This window comes from Vanellus vanellus, assembly GCF_965231255.1.
Source record: "Vanellus vanellus genome assembly, chromosome: 1".
Lineage (NCBI taxonomy): Eukaryota > Metazoa > Chordata > Aves > Charadriiformes > Charadriidae > Vanellus > Vanellus vanellus.
The window spans coordinates 80,197,842-80,216,333 of record NC_138905.1 but is presented as its reverse complement, the minus strand read 5'-3'; the positions used below and the strand labels follow the sequence as shown (position 1 = coordinate 80,216,333).

General features: G+C 43.5%; 1 protein-coding gene across 1 annotated transcript in view; it reads right to left on the bottom strand.

The window, feature by feature from the left end:
* Positions 1-18,492, bottom strand: part of ETV6 (ETS variant transcription factor 6) — a 144,556-nt gene that overhangs the window by 32,421 nt on the left and 93,643 nt on the right. Inside the window, exon 3 of the mRNA XM_082479568.1 lies at positions 3,284-3,448. Within this exon, the coding sequence (XP_082335694.1) occupies positions 3,284-3,448 (165 nt within the window). The remainder of the gene's footprint in view (positions 1-3,283; positions 3,449-18,492) is intronic.

Genomic DNA, 18,492 nt, shown 5'->3' with positions numbered 1-18,492 from the left:
GTACGTCACTTTTGGTGTCATGAGTCCATCTCACTTTGGGATGGACTCAATTACTTGAAAAGAACTGAGAGATTTAACTATCCTGAATACCTTTGCTGTGGTGACAACCCCTGGAGACAATCGAGTGCTTGGAACTTTTGTACGTCACTTTTGGTGTCATGGGTTGGACTCCTGAAAAGCCCAAATGGGATCCCAAAGCTACTAGAATCTGTATGGAGCTCACTGAAAACAGGCAATATTAGACCACGGATATGATGCAGGCTGAGGAACAAAATGCAGTGGACTTGGTGCTCTGTATAGGCAAATATAGTCTGTTAGTTGCTACTGAATCATTCTTCCACAGAAATGTCTGCAGTGAATTGCACTGCACCAAGCTGACATGGTCTTGCATGAATCAATCCAGAAGCTTGTTTCCTTTTGGGGTAAAGGCAGGCTGTTCCTCATACTCCTCCCCTCCCCCGCCATTCCCTGGCAGCAGAATTGTTAAATCGTTCCTCAGTGGAACATATCACTGCAATATCTAGAAAACCAATGGACTGTTTATTTGGAGTCTTTTTATGTATTGCATCTTCTACTAATGCCCTTCCTCTAACATCTACATGAAACACCTAGGTGCTTACACATTTTGTCTGATATAACTGGTTGCACATTTCAAAGTGAAAATGTACAACACAGGGTAGGAAGTCTCTTGACTTTTAATTCTGCTTGCTGTCTTCTTTTTGTCACTGCTCATATTACAGAGGAACAGGTTGCAGCAGTAACTTATTACCTGAAAAAGAACTTAGTGAAGTTTCACTTAGGAAACCTTGGATTTTCTGGGAGAGTTTTCTCGAGTGTGGGGTTTTTTTTAGTAGTTGTTTGTATGAGATTGTAAGCTTTGGGCCATTTGTCCCTAGTCTCTTTAAACTGCCAATGTTCTATTTGTGGGCAAGTTTAGTGTCTTAGCATAAAACAGGTAAAGCCATCCTGCTTTCCATAGTTCAGCTTCCTTTATTTTTAGCATCTTGGCTGCTTTCACTGTCTCAGCAGTGACTTTAGGGCATTTTTAAAAGGTGATTGCAATACCTGAAAATCTAATTAAAAACAAAGCCTCGAGAACCCAGTTACCTTTTCCATGTTTAGTACATGAAAGGCTAAAAAAGTGATTTTACCACATGATTTGCATCTTTGAACGCAATAGTGGCATAACCTAGTGTTACTAGTGGTGTAACACTCTAAGCAATAAGGTAGAAAATTTGTACCTATTTTGATTTGGCCTGACAGACTAGTGAAAACGTCCATAAAGCTGGCTGTCTTTTTTTTACCTAACAAAAAAGTTATGCTTCTGCACCACCCAGATGCAGTAATGCTAGTTAAAAAGGTGAAAAGCATTTTTCACTCTCTTCCTCCCCTCCTGCCTCCCTTCTCGGGCCAGCCCTAAATAGAAGAATAGCTGTGGGGCTGTGAGCCCACTTTATTGATAGGACCACGGGGCGGAGTGGATGCAATTCTCCTGCTTTAACCAGGAGGGAAAGGATACAGCCTTTATGTACCTATACTCTTGAAAAACGTAATGCCTCTATGGCAAACATTATTTCATGGTTCTTAAATTTCACGTATAGTTAATTTCCGGGAAATGTTGAGGTAATGTCCCTTTACCTAATCTAAATTTTAGGGGCTGACTCAGATATCCTCTAAAAGGTTTATATCAGTGAGGAATACCTGGCGAGAAGGAGGAGAGAAAAACCGAGAGAGGAAGCCTTTAGTTTGGTTATTCCATTCCAAAGGTAAATAACAGCTTCCATTTAGGTAAATAAGAGCTTAATGTTCTGCATACACTGAGGATTTGTAAGCCAGAGGCTCCTCTCTGGAAACACTCTATCTCCAGCCTACAAGCATTTTAATCCTACTCATTTCAACCGCCTGCACAGCACACAAGGGGAAGAGCAGGGGCATAACTTGTAGGCAGCAAGGCACTGGGATGATAAAGGGAGTTGCAGACAAGACATACAAAGGTGTCCCTTACAGTCCTTGCTCAGATCCCCAATTTCAATACTCCTTTTGCCTTAAGGAGGGCTAATTTTTTAATGAAATGATTTAAAGTGGTGTACCAGAATAAAAAAAAAAAGATGTTTTGAGGCATCAGTTTTCACTACCGCATTACACTGGCAATAGACATTAATGTTTGGCATCTCCTTCCATACAAAATTAGTCCTGGATTTGAAGCACATGCTTAAAAAACTTTGTATACACTCAATGTAAGCCACAGTTTCTGAGGCAGATTCTGCAGAAGGATGATTGTGGGGTTGCATTCAAGGGGCTCACCAAGCTGCTTCATGCAGAATTAGTGGCACAGCTTGTTTATCAGCAGTATCTAAGCAGGACCAGCTGTACTTCTGCACCTAGTGAGCCTTGCACTGGAAGCCTCCTAACAGCCATTCTGTCACCACTTGGTCCAAATTCCTTGATCACCTATGGTGATTGAATTATGTGACTTTATATTTAACAGGAGTACCTTGTATGGTCACAAAAGAAAAGCTCACAACTCTTATTTAGAACCAATAACTCATATTTAGTTAAACATCCCTGACAAAGGAGGGCAGAGGCGTACTCTGACTGTAAAACTGGAGCAGACAGACCACAGGGGGTATAAATACAGGCAGGCAACATACACATTTCTAAAACTTTTTTGTGAATAAATTAAGACATAATTTGAGCAACAGGCAGACTGATTCCCACACCTGTCTGTGCTGTGCCTTGGGCTGGACTCCAGTACGTGAAAGAATATGGTAAAGTAAAGCAAAGCCCACAGGGGCTGTAAAATAGAGGAAAGATCCCCCAGGGAGGAGTTTTGGAGTCACTTTTAGCAGCGCGTCAGCCAAGCCAACTGTAAGGCAGAATGCTAATATGGGCTTCTTAAGAGGCTAGAGCACTTGATTAACTTGCTGCTGTAGTTAGGTCTGTGAAAAGATAAGTCTTTACAAGGAAGAGCTGGAAGTCACAAAGTGCTGCCAGAGAAGCTTGCTTTCTGGGACTTCTGCAAGGAGTTTTAACTAGAAACAGGTTGGATGTTTGGGTTTAGGTTTGGATTTGCATTCAAATTTGCCTACAACTCAGGCGTATCAGGATTTCACTCCCTTCTTGTCCTTTTTGTCCTTGCCTCATACAGGCGGCTCTGCCCTCCCTCTCCTCCCTTTGCCCAGTTCACCCCAATCAATGTGACCATTTCCTCCTCTGGCCCTCTCCATATTTCATTGCAGCTTTCTTTCTCTTTTCAATTACAGCTTCTGTAAGTAATCCTCACCTGAATGAGGAGACCTGTATCGAAAGTCCTCTTTGGTCAGGAGCAGCAGAGCCTTGCCGTTCATCTCAAAAGTGTTGCTCTCAATCGGCCTCAAGGAAAACTCCTTCTCTGCCCACCTGAGCCACTGTGCCACATCATCCCTGCTCCAGTAAACGGGCTGCAAACCTGTGGCAGGAAGAGACCATGACTGTGTTACCAAATTGAGACAAGGCAAACATCAGTGAATCATGGAATCATGGGAATACAGGCAAATATCCCCCTTTCTCCCCACACCATAATGTGCAAAGTCTCCGGGGAAGGTGTAGGACAGGAATGTCACATTAACACAGAATTGCTCTAAGTACTGGACTGTGAAATACTTCATTAGTTTAGGCACCTTGGCTTATCTGTGACATGTTGAGAAACAAGAACTGCCTGAGCATCCTGAAAAAAGCTTCTAGGACGTTATTTCATTCCAGGTTTCCACCGTGAAATGGGATTTTCCTCCAGCTGCTCCTTCTGAGGTGCAAAGCAGGTGGGAGTTAAAGTCCTTGGCCCCATCCATCCTCAGTGCGTATCCTTTCACAGAAAAGAGTCATGCTCTCTCTTCATGCCCTTGTCATTGATCAAGAATAAGGAAAAGCAGTCAGATGCAAGAGAGCTACGGTGATACTTCCCTCTAGGTAGCTGAGGTGTGTAAAGAAGGGCTGCTTCACACAGCCTCTGTAATAGTGTGCCTTGGTTATCAGTGCAGATATGGTTGAGAAAGGTGTATTCGGACCGGCCCACCTATCCTGCAGATGCTGTTATGCTAGTAGATGCTGTTCCCACACTGGAGAGGAAAATAATCGCTGAGGCTGTGGCACCTTTAGCACTGCTTTAGCTTGTGTTTCCTGTAGAGTGATAAAATTTTACCAATGTAACTGTCTATATAAGGGTGGCATGACATTTTACAGTAAAATAGCAGGTATGTTCATTTTGGGCACAGATTTTTCAGGGCTTTAAGGAGAATCTGGCACTCCCTTTCTCCCAGCCATCTTGTACAGCATATACAGCCTAGACTACTGTGTTTACTCACAGGGGCCCAACCAAGTTACCATGAAAGTCAAAGACCTTTTGCCTGCTACCTTTATTGGGCTCAGGCAGAGAGGCTTGGGAGGTGTGACAATTCAATATCTGTTTTACAGACAGATTTAAAATAGCTTCCTTCCCCTGGAGAGAAGGCAGCACGGTGAAGAGCTGTTTATACCCAGGTAGAGAGATTATCTCCAATCCACTGGGAGATAAAAAGCTTTCTTTCCTTTTCCCCCTCATGAGATGACTCATTGTTTGACTTGCTACAATGTGTTGCGTAGAAATGAAAGCTTCACACTGTGCATAGGAACATAAAATTTGCCATATCTGATCAGATCTCTGGTACACAGCCTCTGGCAGGAGCTAATACCTTACGCTTCAGAGGAAGATGAACCTCCCTTCCTCATATTGCACCTGGCTGATTGTATGCTGCGCATGGGAAGAAATTTCCTTCCTGGCACACCATTCTCTGAGATCTGATTACCCTCCTCCTACCAAGCACTAAAAGAAACCTGGGACAGTTGTACCGCTCTGTTTTGGTTTGGTTTTTACTCCTTTAACAGATAGGCAATGCTTTTTTCTGTTTAGCAAGAGGTCACATGCAGTGAATTGCATTCTGCTGCTATGCCAGATTCCCAGACAGCGGCTTTGGAAAGTCCCAGAGCCACAGCTGCATACAGAACTGAATCTCAATTGGAAAAAGAATTGAGATCGAGCATGAGAAAGGGTCAGAGCTGACCCAAGGAAGCGACGTCTGCATGGCAGCAGCAAGAATTTCCATCGGCTTTCAACTGCTCCTGTAGCACTGTATTATGTGCCACACAGAAACAAGAAGTAGCACTTATTTATTTATGAAGGACTTAAATTCTCTTCCCCCTATTGAATTAGGGTCTGATTACTGGGGTCAGAGGACCTTTCTTTTTGAAGGGCCTGGGGTGAGGTGCAGATCTGCTCAGAAACATGCAAACCGTCATCTAAAATGCCAGTGAGGTTCATCTTTTGCTGAATACAGGGTTATTCCTGCAGAAGACACACTCCAGACCCTGGGCTGCTGCTGGGCAGCATGCGCTTTGGCTGCAGCTAAAAAAGAACGACGTCAGACTTGATGCAGCCAGGCCACAATTTATGAAAGGGTTTAAAAGGCCATCTGAGGAGTGCTTAAAATGCTCATGCGTGGTTTCTTTTACCTCCTCCTTTGCCATGCCGTGCAAGTAATAAATTGCCCAAAGGAGCACTGACATGTGGAAATTTAACTGTACTTCTGATGTGCACTTCACAAGATGAGGCATGAAATAAAAAATCACTGGGAAAATCCATGCCAACATGGACAGAGCTATATGATAACTTCACATGATGTGTGTGCTTCCTTATATATAACAATGTAATAAATAAATCAGTCCCTGTACAAACATTGATCAACATTTCCCATGTGCTGGTGACAGTGTATTTTTGCCTTCTGTTCAACTAATACAGAAGTACCATGTCTGAAGAGGGGTTTAGATTGATTTGCGCTAGACCCAGAACAGCCAAATAAGCTACATGCACTGGGAGAAGCCACGTGTGCTGTGCCGGCAACTCTGAAACAGACCCAACGCTTCACACTGCAAATCAAGTCTCTGCTGGATTTCAGCAGCATCTCCAAAGCTTGTGAGAAAAGCCCCAAAGTAGTATGAACTACGCTTGGCTTCTAGTTACTGAGAATCAGCAAGCAGCCTTTCTAATTCAGTTTGGCTATCACTAAAATGAATAGGTGGATGTGTCACATCTCTCCACCCATGGCGTGATAACATAATACTTAACATGGTGTTTGGAAGATGTAAGTGCCATAAAATAAGTTAACTGCTTTTCCCTAGATGGATTGCCTCTTCTCTTATGTCCCTCCCTCCCTGCCCTGCTGCTTTCCTGGGAAGTTAGTTTCTCCAAAAAACCCTCTTTAGTTGCCTGCCTCCACTGCACATCCATTTGCTTTGTGAGGCCGAACCAATTCAGTCACAGAAGGCTTTTCTTGGGGTGCAGACCGGTGTTGCTGAAAGTGCTTCAGAAACTGCCATTCAAAAAATAATTCTTTCATGTGTAGTACAGCATTTACTAAGCTTGTATCCCACCATCTTACCCCTTTCTTAAAAAGAAGCAGTTGGTTTTGTGAAAAAAGGGTATGAGAGGGTTGGCTTTGCAGCTGAAGGGATTTTACAGCACAGCATACATAGATATCAGCGCGTCCTGAAAATGCTTTCCTATACTGTCCATGAAAGAAAAACTAATCCTGCTTATACAATTTTTCTTTTTTCGATGCTATTTCTTATTTTCCTCTCTCCATCTTCTCTTTTATTGTTGTGCCCACGGTGGAGGTAAATGGGCTCTTTTTATCTCTCCAGTTTTATTCTCGGTGAAAGCTAACAGCATTGTCTTCAAGTAACAAAGATATTTACAAAGCAGAATAAAGTAAAGAAGTGCTGTGTTACAAAATGAAGACAGAGTTTTGCCTGCTGAACCGACTGTCGAAATCAGTGGGAAGGCTTTGCTGTTTTCAGTAGGCGTGGATCAGACACAGGGGATGCTGCCTTTCTCCCAGTCTGCCCTTTCAGTGTCCAGCGTCGCTACAGACTTCAGAGGGTGAATTTTGATCTGGGAGTCAGACCTGGCTCTGCTCCCATCTGTGCCATTGCTTTGCTGGCTGAAATCTGGCAAGCATTCCCAACCTTGCTATCCCTATCTACGCAGTGCAAAAATAAACAACAAAAACGTCTTGAACTCAATAGCTGAAAGCAGGTTAGACAAAGCCATGTAAACCATCAGAATCCAGCTCTGCGAGACCCCAGTGTATTCTCTAGTCTGTCTTCTGCCAGCTTCCAAGCACCACCTCCAGCAGAGTAAAATACAATAATTTATAGACATGTTTATAATCTGACATGCATTAAACAGGGAGCAAAATTCATGCTCACCTTTGTAATGCTGCAGGTTGGCACACTGGTGTCTTAGCAGATTATCTCTTTCTGTTGCTTATTCCTCACCTAAAAGTCCTGTTTCTAACACCTGTTACACTAGCTACCTTATAAATGGTTAGAGCGATCAATTCTCATGCTTCAGGGCACAAGCTGATAACCATCTGGACTGCATAAGAAATCCGCCCTCTGTTCCTCTCTATTCTTGCGTAGCCAAACCAAGCACAACGAAGAGAGGCTGATGGGGTAATTTACACCTTGAAGTAGCCAGTAAACTTGTTTAGGTATGCTCAAGCACTTACACATGTAGACACACACATGCAGCAAAATGTATTGGTCTGTTGAAGAGGAGTTTAAGCTGATGGTCTCTAAAGAGTTCACTCCTTTTGACAGTGAGCCCCTCAGGAAACTTAAGCTTGGTCAGGCTTTGAGGTTGGAAAAACAGAGTGTTCTGCCCACCTAGTATAACCTTCTGCACATAAAACTACACAGCCAGCAATATTTGCATCTGACCACAAACTTCTGGTGGGGTTACAACTTTGTTTTTTGAAGAGATGTAGCCAACCTTAAGTCTTGCAAAGCACTCATATTCAGCATCTCCTTCTTTGCTTTGGAAGACAGGGTATGCATTTTACAGTATGAGTTGCTACGTATACTGTACGTAAAAGATACATCTAAAATGTGAAGTATAATGTACTGTATGCTGTTTTCATCTTGACTCATTTTGGACTAGTCTGAAGACACAATTCCAATGCAAAGTAGGATGTACATTACCACTGAGAGCTGCTGTTCCATTTTAGTTTCGATATGAGGATGCAGTCACACAACAGCATGAATGACGGAAACAGCATTCACAGTAAGTTTCATCTTGTTCATTTTGTTCCACTTTGGTTGGGCACTCCATCCTTACGCCTGGCTGCATGGTAGGCAGGATGATGAGGTGAGAAGGGGGTAAAGACAGATCTCTTATTTATCCCTGTTCTCTGCAGGGCAGACAGAATTGTTCTCACTCCCACATCGAAAACTACTTAGTGCAGTTGGGCAAACAGCAAAGGGGCCAGTGCATGCAAATCAGCAGCTAGTTTCCAAACACCCAGGGACAGACGCATCATCCCGGGCAGCATCAGGCAGGCCAGCTCTCACTACAGGACAGTACTTAAGCCTTTAGTGGGAAAACGATGCTGGAGAAGTTCAAAAGACTTGAACGTCTGCTACCAACTAGCTCCTTAGGAACTGAAGCTCTCTTTTTTGTTATTAATTAACAAAATTCTTCCATGTTATCCATAAAGCATAATATGTGCTTCTGCCTATGATAGTGTATGTCAAACAGGAGAGGCATGAGGTTGTATTTTTCTCTTCATTTCCGTGTAAAGGCAACGTGGTCTGGAGGAAAAACATAGGATTAGATTCAAACCCTTCTCCAGAGCAACTTTTTAAAAGTCCCCTTTTTCTGTCTCACTTCTTCATTTGGAAAGCTAAACTACCTAAATGCAAAAAGGTGTCATGGGGCTTGGCCAGTTTGAATCTGAAATGCTTCGAAAGTGCAAAACACTGCACAGCTGCTTCAAACGACTATGGTTCAATAGTCCCGTGGTGCTGTCTCTGCTGCTCTCTGGTTCCCTGTTCAGAGGTATTGATTGTTGCTGCAGACCAGGGGCCTTGTTCTGATATTGCACTCAAACCTGACAGAACAAACCACAACGTGCTGCTCCCCAAGAAGGGCTGCAGTGCTGAGCTCAACAGCAGTGTGCTGATCACACTGAAGGTGATTTCAAATTAAAGCCCAATCTGGGCGCTGAGGTCGTCCTGAGACAGAAATTTTATGCTATCTCTACTGGAGCTGCTGCACTGATCTCTTACTGCAAATGCCTTTCCCATAGCTACCAGAGCTGGCAGACTCCCACCCACAGGGTGTTCAGCAGCTTTTCAGGACTACCTCTGCTCTGGAAGGTAAAGGCAGGAAGATTAAGGAGTTTGCTTTCTCAGGAAGCTTTTCGAATTCCTCAGAGGAGGGGTACAGGTGAAAGACAGTTGTGGCATGCTTAGCTATCCCCATGCACATGGACTGACTAAATAAGTGCCTTCTGAGACTGCCCTTGGGTTGGCAGACGTGTGGAAGATGCAGGATACCACAGGATAAACCCTGTATCACTGGTGGTCTGTGCACTTGCTGTCATCTGCAGGGGACAGAGGTCTGGTGTGCAGTGGTGTGCCTGACAACTTGCTCTTTCCAGGAGGTGCCACTTGACCCAGGTAGTGGTGAAGCAGTGGCCATTCACTGCTGCTGGCCCACAGGGATTGTTTCATCCTACAGTAAAAAGCTGTCTCTGCAGTTTTGAGGCCCAGAGATAAGGAAAGGTAGAAAAGGAGGAAAAGGTTAATCCTGGCTAATCCTCAGCGAGAATTATTTGGGAGGTGAGTACGAACTGGTACAAGGGAAATGGATGGCAGCAGATGAAAATGTGCCTTTACAGGTCTTGTTAAGGAAAAAACGATTGGATAGGGAACAGAGGAATCGTGTGATGGGCATGAAGAGAGACCCCAGTGAGGCTTGCGTGTCCTTTAAAAATGTTTGAAACTGCCTGTAATCAGAATGACAAGGCTTTGGGAAGCTTCCTACACTGCTGGGAACAGAGAGCGAAACAGCTTTTTCAGTAGTAATCTGAAATAAAAGGTATAGGCTTATGGCTCCTGCTGTCCTGTTGAACAGGGTATTACAGGTAGAGCACAAGTGCAGGTAATGCTCTGTGCACTCTGTCTGCTCTGGAGCCTCTGTGTATGCAGACGTCGACAGAAACAAACCTAGGGAAGTACTGGGCTGGGTTTCTGCCATGCTGACTTTGCTAGTGTTCTGCCCTGTGACCCAGCCCTTCTCTTTTCACTGTCTGTACAGAGACCCTGGAAAGCTGACACACCCGAATCCCTTAGGGCTTGAGGGTCATAAAATAAATAAAATTGCTTTTCTAATGCAGCCTTTGGAAAGCCTGTAAGAAACATATTGATTGGAAAATGCTTGATTAGAATGATCAAGCTCTAAGCGCTCATACAGGGAAATAAATCTTTTCAATCCCCCACACCTAGTGCCAAGCTCAGCTTCCTGGAAGCAACTATGGCCCTTTCTGGAACTGAGGTGAAAATCCCATGTTCCATCACCTCCCCTGACCTGCTGACATTACACATGGTTTGCATTTGCTCATCAAATGCACAAGCAGGACTCTAAATTAGCTTGCTGGGTTGAGATAGCTCGCCAATTAATGATGGCAGATGAAGTCACCAGTACAAAAACCCCACAAAATCTGAAGTCTGTGTAAGTGGGAAATGAAGAAGGAAAGGCCCCACTCTACAGAATTCAACATGAAAAACATATTCTTTCTCACTCTATAGCCAAACCCTTTTCTTTGCAGATACAGGTTAGTAAATGAAGTAACTCTCTTACACAAAATTACTCAGCTATGTCTAAGACCCCCTGCCCCAGCAACAGAAAAGTCCCTGAACAACACAGACCAATTCCCGAAGTCCTTAGTACCTGATGTCAGAATAAAGCCTCACGTACAACCCCAGTCATTTAACGTGGCTAGTTGTGCTGCATTTCTTGTAACTGAAATCAGTATTTGACCCATAGCAGCTGCATCTCTCCTTTCTGTTTCCATCTGCATCATCTGGAGTCAGCTTGCAGAAAAAAAGCGGACCTTAGGATGCAGCCCTCTTTCCTTTGTGAGCTGCCCCATTTGGGGATCAGTTACAGAAAATGATATAATGCTGGAGCAGTCTACCTGCTGCTGACAGGCAGTCTGTGGCCTGAAAAGAGAGTTCATGCAGGATGGGGCAAACCAGCCTAGATAAATGGTGCTGGCATGCGTGCTGAAGTGGCCAGAGTTTGAAGTTCTGGAAGGCAAAAGCTACCAGCCAAAGAAGGGAGCAACCGCAGAGGTGATGAAAAGACCAGCCTGTTTTCTAGGCACTAATTCCATGAGGCATGTCCAAGAGCTTTCAAGAACTGCACAGAACGGCTCCAGCTTCCTTTCACGTTGTTTGCAAAAGCTTCCTAGAAGCCTGACAAGAGCTGTCCTTCCAGGCAGGGAGAAAGCTGGCTTTTTGCATCTGGGCACCACATTCAGAGAAGGCCAGAGCCTGACAGTGAGTCAGTGAGCTGCGGGCAGCACAACACCGTTCAGCTGACTACAGCTGTTCAGATGCTACTGTGGTGTTCACACTCAGGAAAGAACTTGCTTGGGTCCCAGACGACCCCTCTCTTTGCTCATGTTGTGCCCATAGGGCAGGTAACCATAGGATTCCTACCAGAGCGGCTTGTGCAACAAAACCAGCTGTCAGGGGGATGGGGAATGGGGAAATGTTGCTTTGGATCTGCTCCCAGTTATAGCCTTAATCCACTACTGTCTTCTTCTCAACAAATTTTTGGCCATTTTCCATGGAGCAGACATTGCTTTCCTACTGCTCCCTTCCAAAAGGAGCTAAAAGAAATGTCTTCTGTTGCCTTTTTCCTTGTATGTGCACAAACTCTATCGCAAACAAAACTAGCTGAGCCCTGACAATGGCATGGGTTAGCAAGCTCAAAAGACCACACTGCCAGAAGCAAGCAGTTTTGCAAGTAGAAGTCAAGGAGATTATAAAAACTTAAATTTTCTTCTCAGCAACTCTTTATTGGTTCAAACCAATTTACCTTAATCTAGGTCAAAATTCAGGTCTAACAAACATTCTCTACAAGTTTTCCGGTATTGGGTACGGCCACTGCTGATACCACTATTAGTAATACTTGCACATTTACACTCCACAGTGCCTTTCAAGTGCAGACAGATTAGATTGTTATATCAGTTTTATAGATGTGAGGCATAAAGTCATTGGAAACCTGCCCATACACTGAATCTGTTATAGGAGGGATTTAATCCAGGAACTATATTCTGCTCCTCTTTACAACTGGACAAATGCAGAGCATCTTTACATCTCTAACACCTAGTTTTCCTTCCCACTTCTTGTGTCACTTACTTGGTGCATCCTGGCAACAGTAATTTAAGGTAAAAAAACTCTTGTACTGGAATGAACTGACAATACATGCTGTTTCTTTCTTTTAACACAATATGGCCTTGATCCCTGGCTGGGGTGTTGAAGATTTGTAAGTAATTAGAAATAAATTGATCTTGGTAGTCTTGACCTACATATGGTTTTACTTAAGTCTTTTGCCTGCTGCCTAACTGCTGTACAGTGGAGAGGGGTGCTCAGATTATTACCATGCTTGCAGTAATGCTGGTGATGGAATTCAAAGCTCCCGTTTTAGGTACCCAATCAACGCTCCAGAAAGATGTGAAAAACTGAAGAAATAGTTGCTAGCCGCAATGAATACAGGTGCTAAAATTAAGATGGTTCCTTTCAGCAATTTATGACTTTAACCTACCATCAGCTAGGTCACCTCAATCTTCCAGTGATGTCAAACTTAGAGGTCATTCTACCGTTTCAGAAGAGAGAGGTTAGGAAGCTCTTTTTGTACAGCTGGATCAAGTGGAAAGTTTTGAAATCTCAGTTTCACATGCCAACAAAACACCACCAACAACATAGCAAGACATTGTAATCCTCCTGTATTAAGAAGCTGCTTTCTTCTCACAAGGAGATTTTGTTCTCAGAGGCTCGCATCCTGAAGAAGTTGGGTCCCTTTCCCTTGAGGAATTTTGGCTGGGACTTTGTTTCCTAACTCAACTGCAATTGTAAGAGCTGGGGAGGGGGGAGCATGTACACAAAGAGCATGTTTTCCAGGCTGTTTCCAGGGAACATGAGGCCAGCTCCACTACAGAACAGTCTACGCCGTGACAGCAAGATGTCATCTGTTGGCTTCCTCTGCTCTGGGGCTCCAAGCCTTGTGAGCTGCAGCTGCACTTACACTGCTACTGTAAAAGCAGATTTTGGCAGCACAACCATGGTTTACTTTGCCTGTAACCATTAAGCAAATCAGTGTACAGAAAATTTTACCACCAGCATGTGGTAAAAGCATGTTGTATTTCTACTGTAACTGATTTCACTTTTGGACCTCTGTCTCTTGCTTATGCAGGCATTCTCCTTCAGACTCCTAATCCAGGAGGTCTATAAAAGCCTGTTTTGTTCTACCAGTATATGAGTTGTTCTGTGCTTTATGTGAAGTCCTGCCTTCAGGTGACATTAAATACTAAATAACTGGGGGAAATGGTGCAAATTACAGCTCTGGAGACTGCACGCTGTACTCAGTCCTGAACCACATCTTGGGCTTTGGAGGTAAAAGTCCACTCTTAGCATGCTGCAGACATTTCCCGCTCCCACGATGCTGCAAACGAGAGTTCTGACATTGTTAAAACCTCCAGATTTAGCTTCATTTCTTGATGGTTCCTTAATAAACCAAATCCCTGCAGCTCTTACAAACTGTCAGTCATTTCTCTGAGAAGACACAACTGTCCTAGAGAAAGGTCAAGTGCTTAAAACAACAGCTCTAGATGCCAGGGGTCCTTTCCACATCCAGGGGGACAAGGAGGCCATGGAGATGGACTCCAAACTGTACTACAGCACATTACCCATACAGGAGAAGTAACTGCATTGCATTTGCATAGGGCCCTTTATCTCTACCCTTCTAGTGCAACTTGTGCACAGAAAGGCTTCTTGTACTAAGGTACTTGTGCTTGAAATACATTGATAATGAGAACAAATTAAGTGTGTGCTCTTTGATTATCAGATGATAAATTATCATGATTATCTTTGCTGCAGCTCGAGAATTGCTTCCTCTCCAGGGTTTAACTCCTGCTTGCTCTGAAGCTAGTCAGCATACCCACTTACTTCTTATATTAGCCCCCCCCGAAACTGGCTGCCACTTATTATTTCTGTGCAAGTCTTATAAAGTTGAGGGATTACTTCTATTTGGGGCCACTTGAAAACACTGGCCAAGGAATCAGAAATCAACTTTATTAATTGCAACAGCAAGCGAAATCCTGTTTGGGAGCTTGTCAGATTGGAGCTAGAATGCTGTGCTGTGTGTCTCAGAGACATGTGCATCCCGCAGTCAGAGGCACAGCTGCAGCACTTGCAGTCATCCCCGGGGTGCCCTCTGAACTAGCTCCCTGAGGTGCCAACCACAACAAGGGTTTGAGCACATACTGCATGTTCAGCACAGCCTGCCTGACACCATGGCAGCTAGTTCATGCTGAGGTCTGTGGGTACTATGGCTTCAGCAAATTCTTGGGCAGCTGTGAGACCAACTCACCTATGACTGCAGTGCAGATACACACTTGTATGAGCTATGGCTACCCCTCTGTGACAGCCTCAGACCTCAGAAATACACACTTTTAGTTTCTCCTCCCCTCTGGCTTCACAGGTGCCTTGCTGGAGTCCTGTGCTTGAGGGAAATATCCGCCCTCCTGAACTGGGAATCCCTTTCTATTATTCTGTCTGGTATGAAGAAGCCAGAACAAAGATGGTAATTTCTATTTCAGTGCTGGGATGTCTGTAATCACTATACTGTCTTTCAAATCAGCTCCTTTCAGGTCACAGCTTAGACAATATGTGCAGTGGCAGTGCTGACATAGTATTGTTTTCTGACCACCCCTTTGATGTGCCAGTGCAATTGGCGGAGGAGCTATGCTGTGATCTTGATGAGAGAGAGAATCTGTATTTAAGTATATATGTACATTGGTTTCTGCCAGATCAGCTTTCAGAGCTGATTAAGAGCACAACTGCACTAACGGTTAGGTCAACACAACTAGCAGGGAGGTGGCAAATTGCAAAATGAATAACAGCTGGATGTGGTGACAGAGAAGGGAGGAAAAGCTTCAGCTAGTGTTGTTATAGAACATGTCATGACACTGAAAAATGCATGGGCTGACTGTATTACTTGAGTTTAATCTTGATGATGTCACTGAGAAAGGCTTGCTTCCAGGACTGGAAAAATTATTGCAATGTCAATAGAGGCAAATAATTTACCTACGCATTTCCAGTAGAGGATCAAGCTTTGAATGAAAAGGAAAACAAATGGATGAGATAATTCACAAGGAAGTTCCGTCTCATCCTGCTTTTCAGGTTTCTTGCAAAAGTAAAGGTGCTGTGAGAGAGACTGCGTACCTAGTAACAATGGGTAACTGATAGGATCACAGGTTGACAATTCGTAATACTCTGTAAACCTATTGTGCTAGTATAGACACCTAGTGACCTCGACATCAGTGAAGCCATCTTGTGCTGTCCTTCTTTCCACCCTTCCTTTCCTACAGGAAGGATAGCCATCCCCGTGCTTGCTATTGCCAACAAACTACTGCAGATGTGCTGGGGGGGAAGGGAAGCTCTGTCTCTTGAGATGGGCATCATGTGCTGCAGCTGGGAGTCCCAGAGTGAGGTGGGATCGGCTGTGGAGCTGTGAAGGGGGCGAGGGGTAGCAATCTTATTTATCTTAGTTTAAGTATTGTGAAAGAGAATCAAATGGTATCACCTGTCAGAAATATTTAGTAACATCTAATAGCTTCTTTACATGGCTGACAGTTGTGCCAGGCAGTATAAAACATTGAATAAGGAGGAGTACCTGCCTGGAGGACATTACAATATAAACAGACAAGAGAGGGAAGGGATTGAATGTATAAGCGAAGTGAACAGCACGATGGTGTGCATACAATGCTGATCCCCCTGGGAAACAACTGAAACTACTGGAATCCCCATACACACTTTACTAAGTGGATATTGCAAAAACATAGTTGAAATACTTTTTCATCAACTTATCTAATTAAAATTTTCACAGTAGCAATCCCTCATATTTTGGCAAGTTTCAGCCAACTACGTGAAGGACACTTGTCAAATTACATATCTTATCTGTTGCAGAAATCCAAATTTCTAGGTGAATCTGTTCACGCAGCACTTCTGTTCACAAAAACTCAGACAATCACAATCACATTAAAGTCAGTTTCTCTATAAAGGGGTAATTTCTCTTCTATTCTTCCAGTGCTTCAAGACTTGCTTGGTTTACAAAGTCCAAACAAGTTTAGCTTCATTCTTTTGTATCATAACTTCCAAATTATCTCAAGTTTCTGCTCTCCTGAAAAGACTGATTCACAACCAACTTGCACAAGATGGAACATCTTTTTTTAAATATCCACCTTTTGGACCTAATGGTCATGTGCCTGGACTTGTCTGAACTTGGCCATCCCTGATGCCATATCTTCTGTCCTACTAAGAAACACTTGCCGGAATATCCTCTTTGGTTAAGCCAACTGTGTCACAAATTAAATACCCATGAAAGCTGTTTTTGCCAACCGCACCAGCAATAGCAATTTTTGGAAATGCTGTTTAGTATTAGATCTGAGGAAGGGAAGTTTCTTGCTAACTAGCACACGGGAGTCAAATCCAGATTGCAACAGGACTGCACAGTTTATAAGACTCTCAGGCTATGGATCAAACTGTGCATGTGTATGAGCGGGAGAAGGCAGGGAGTGGGGCGAGTAGAAAGACAGACTTGAGAAGCAAGAAGGTAGGAAGCAAACATGCACAACAGGGAAGGATGGTGAACTATGTTTTGACAAAAGGATACCTTCTAACCTAATTTTTCAGGTTGCTCTAACTTTTCACTTCATGACTGTTTTTATAATTCCCGCATTAGAGAAATTACTAAGCTAACAGATACAAGTTGTCAGTGCAAAGCAAGCTGACATTCCAGGTCTTTTCTTTCTTCTTAACAAGCTACAAGTGGAAAACTACTTTTCTGAAATGCTTTGCTTATTAACACGATTTTGATTTTTTCACATGACCGGGGTCAACTGGCTTAGCACTGACAGCATGGTACAGAAATGCAGACATGGGCACATTGTCATTTGGCGGGGGGTGGGGAGAAGACTTCTTCAGCAATTTCACACAAAATGACATTAGGGAACGCAAAGTGCCAAAAATTTTCCCATGAAGCCCTGAAAAAGTCTGCAGACTCTAGATGTCTCACACTCTGGAAGATAATAAACATAGAGCATATGGACTCAAATACTGTATGTTCATGAAAACACAGTCCTCCGTGTTTGACACCATGTAGAGTTTCTGAGGACATGAATGTAATTTCAGAAAAGATTTACACCCTTTTTGGATAACCAAAAAATGGAGATTCAGAAAAAGGTTTACTTGTGTGCTGGTTTATTCCTTCATAAATTATAGCATTTCTTTCTTATACCTTCCTCTGAAGCAGCTGGAATGGGCAACTGTTACGTTGGTCCCCTTCTATATTCTCTCCTTCCTGTTCTGACCAAATTTGTTAATCTAGGTCCTGAAACACTACTTCACTTGAAGATTAAGTTTTAAAAGAAAGCACCATGATTAATTTGTAAACCGACGTTTTGTTGATGCCTCATTTTGAACTTTTTATAGACTTCCTCTTTCCCCTACTACCCCTGAGGTGTGCACACTGTGTGAAGAGGAGATTTCTTTTGTCAGCCCAACCTCACCCTTACTCATTTCGTGCTGTCACAGTCATGCTTTTGCAACTCTGCTGACGGAATCAGGTAGGAGGAGGAGGCTGATTCGGCAAGAGGAGTCTTTTGTTTGCACATAAATACCTTGGTGTTATCAGAAAGAAAACAAGGAGTGAACAGCATGCATTGAACAAAAAAAATCACAGCACTGTTATTCTGTTTTACCCCCTTCTCTCCCAGAACTATAGGCAAGCCTGTGTGTAAGAGAAGGGCTGGCATGCAGAACAAGTGTCGCTTCACTGCCTCCCCTTCATTGCTAAATGGCATTCTTGCAGCAATTACAAATGCTAACCTGGAGAAATGATACTGGGAAACAGGTTGTTCCCGGTAAGGGGCATTAAAAACTCCATATAGGAACTACCTTTGAAGAAAGAAAAGATTCTGAAAACATAACAACAAAGAACAGATCTAGAAGAATGGGTTGAGACGTGCATTAGTAAAGCCAAAGAGTCCAAGACAGTCCACACCGAGTGTATCTGGACAGTCCACACTGTGTGTCTGGACATATTGCCGTCTCTTCAGTTTTGTGTGCAGAGAAGGGATTTTCATGGCAGAGGACAAATCAGCAGAAAACTTAGTCCAAAGCTGCACATGAAGTACCAGCGTTTCTTGAGACACAGTTCCTTTTCTGTTGTTTTTGTTTTTGCCAAAGACACAGCTCCTCTGCATCAAACTTTCTAGTTCTCTCATAGTTCAGTTCACTGATCATTCTGAAGGCCTGAGTTGATTTTTTTGCACAGCCTGCATCTCCATG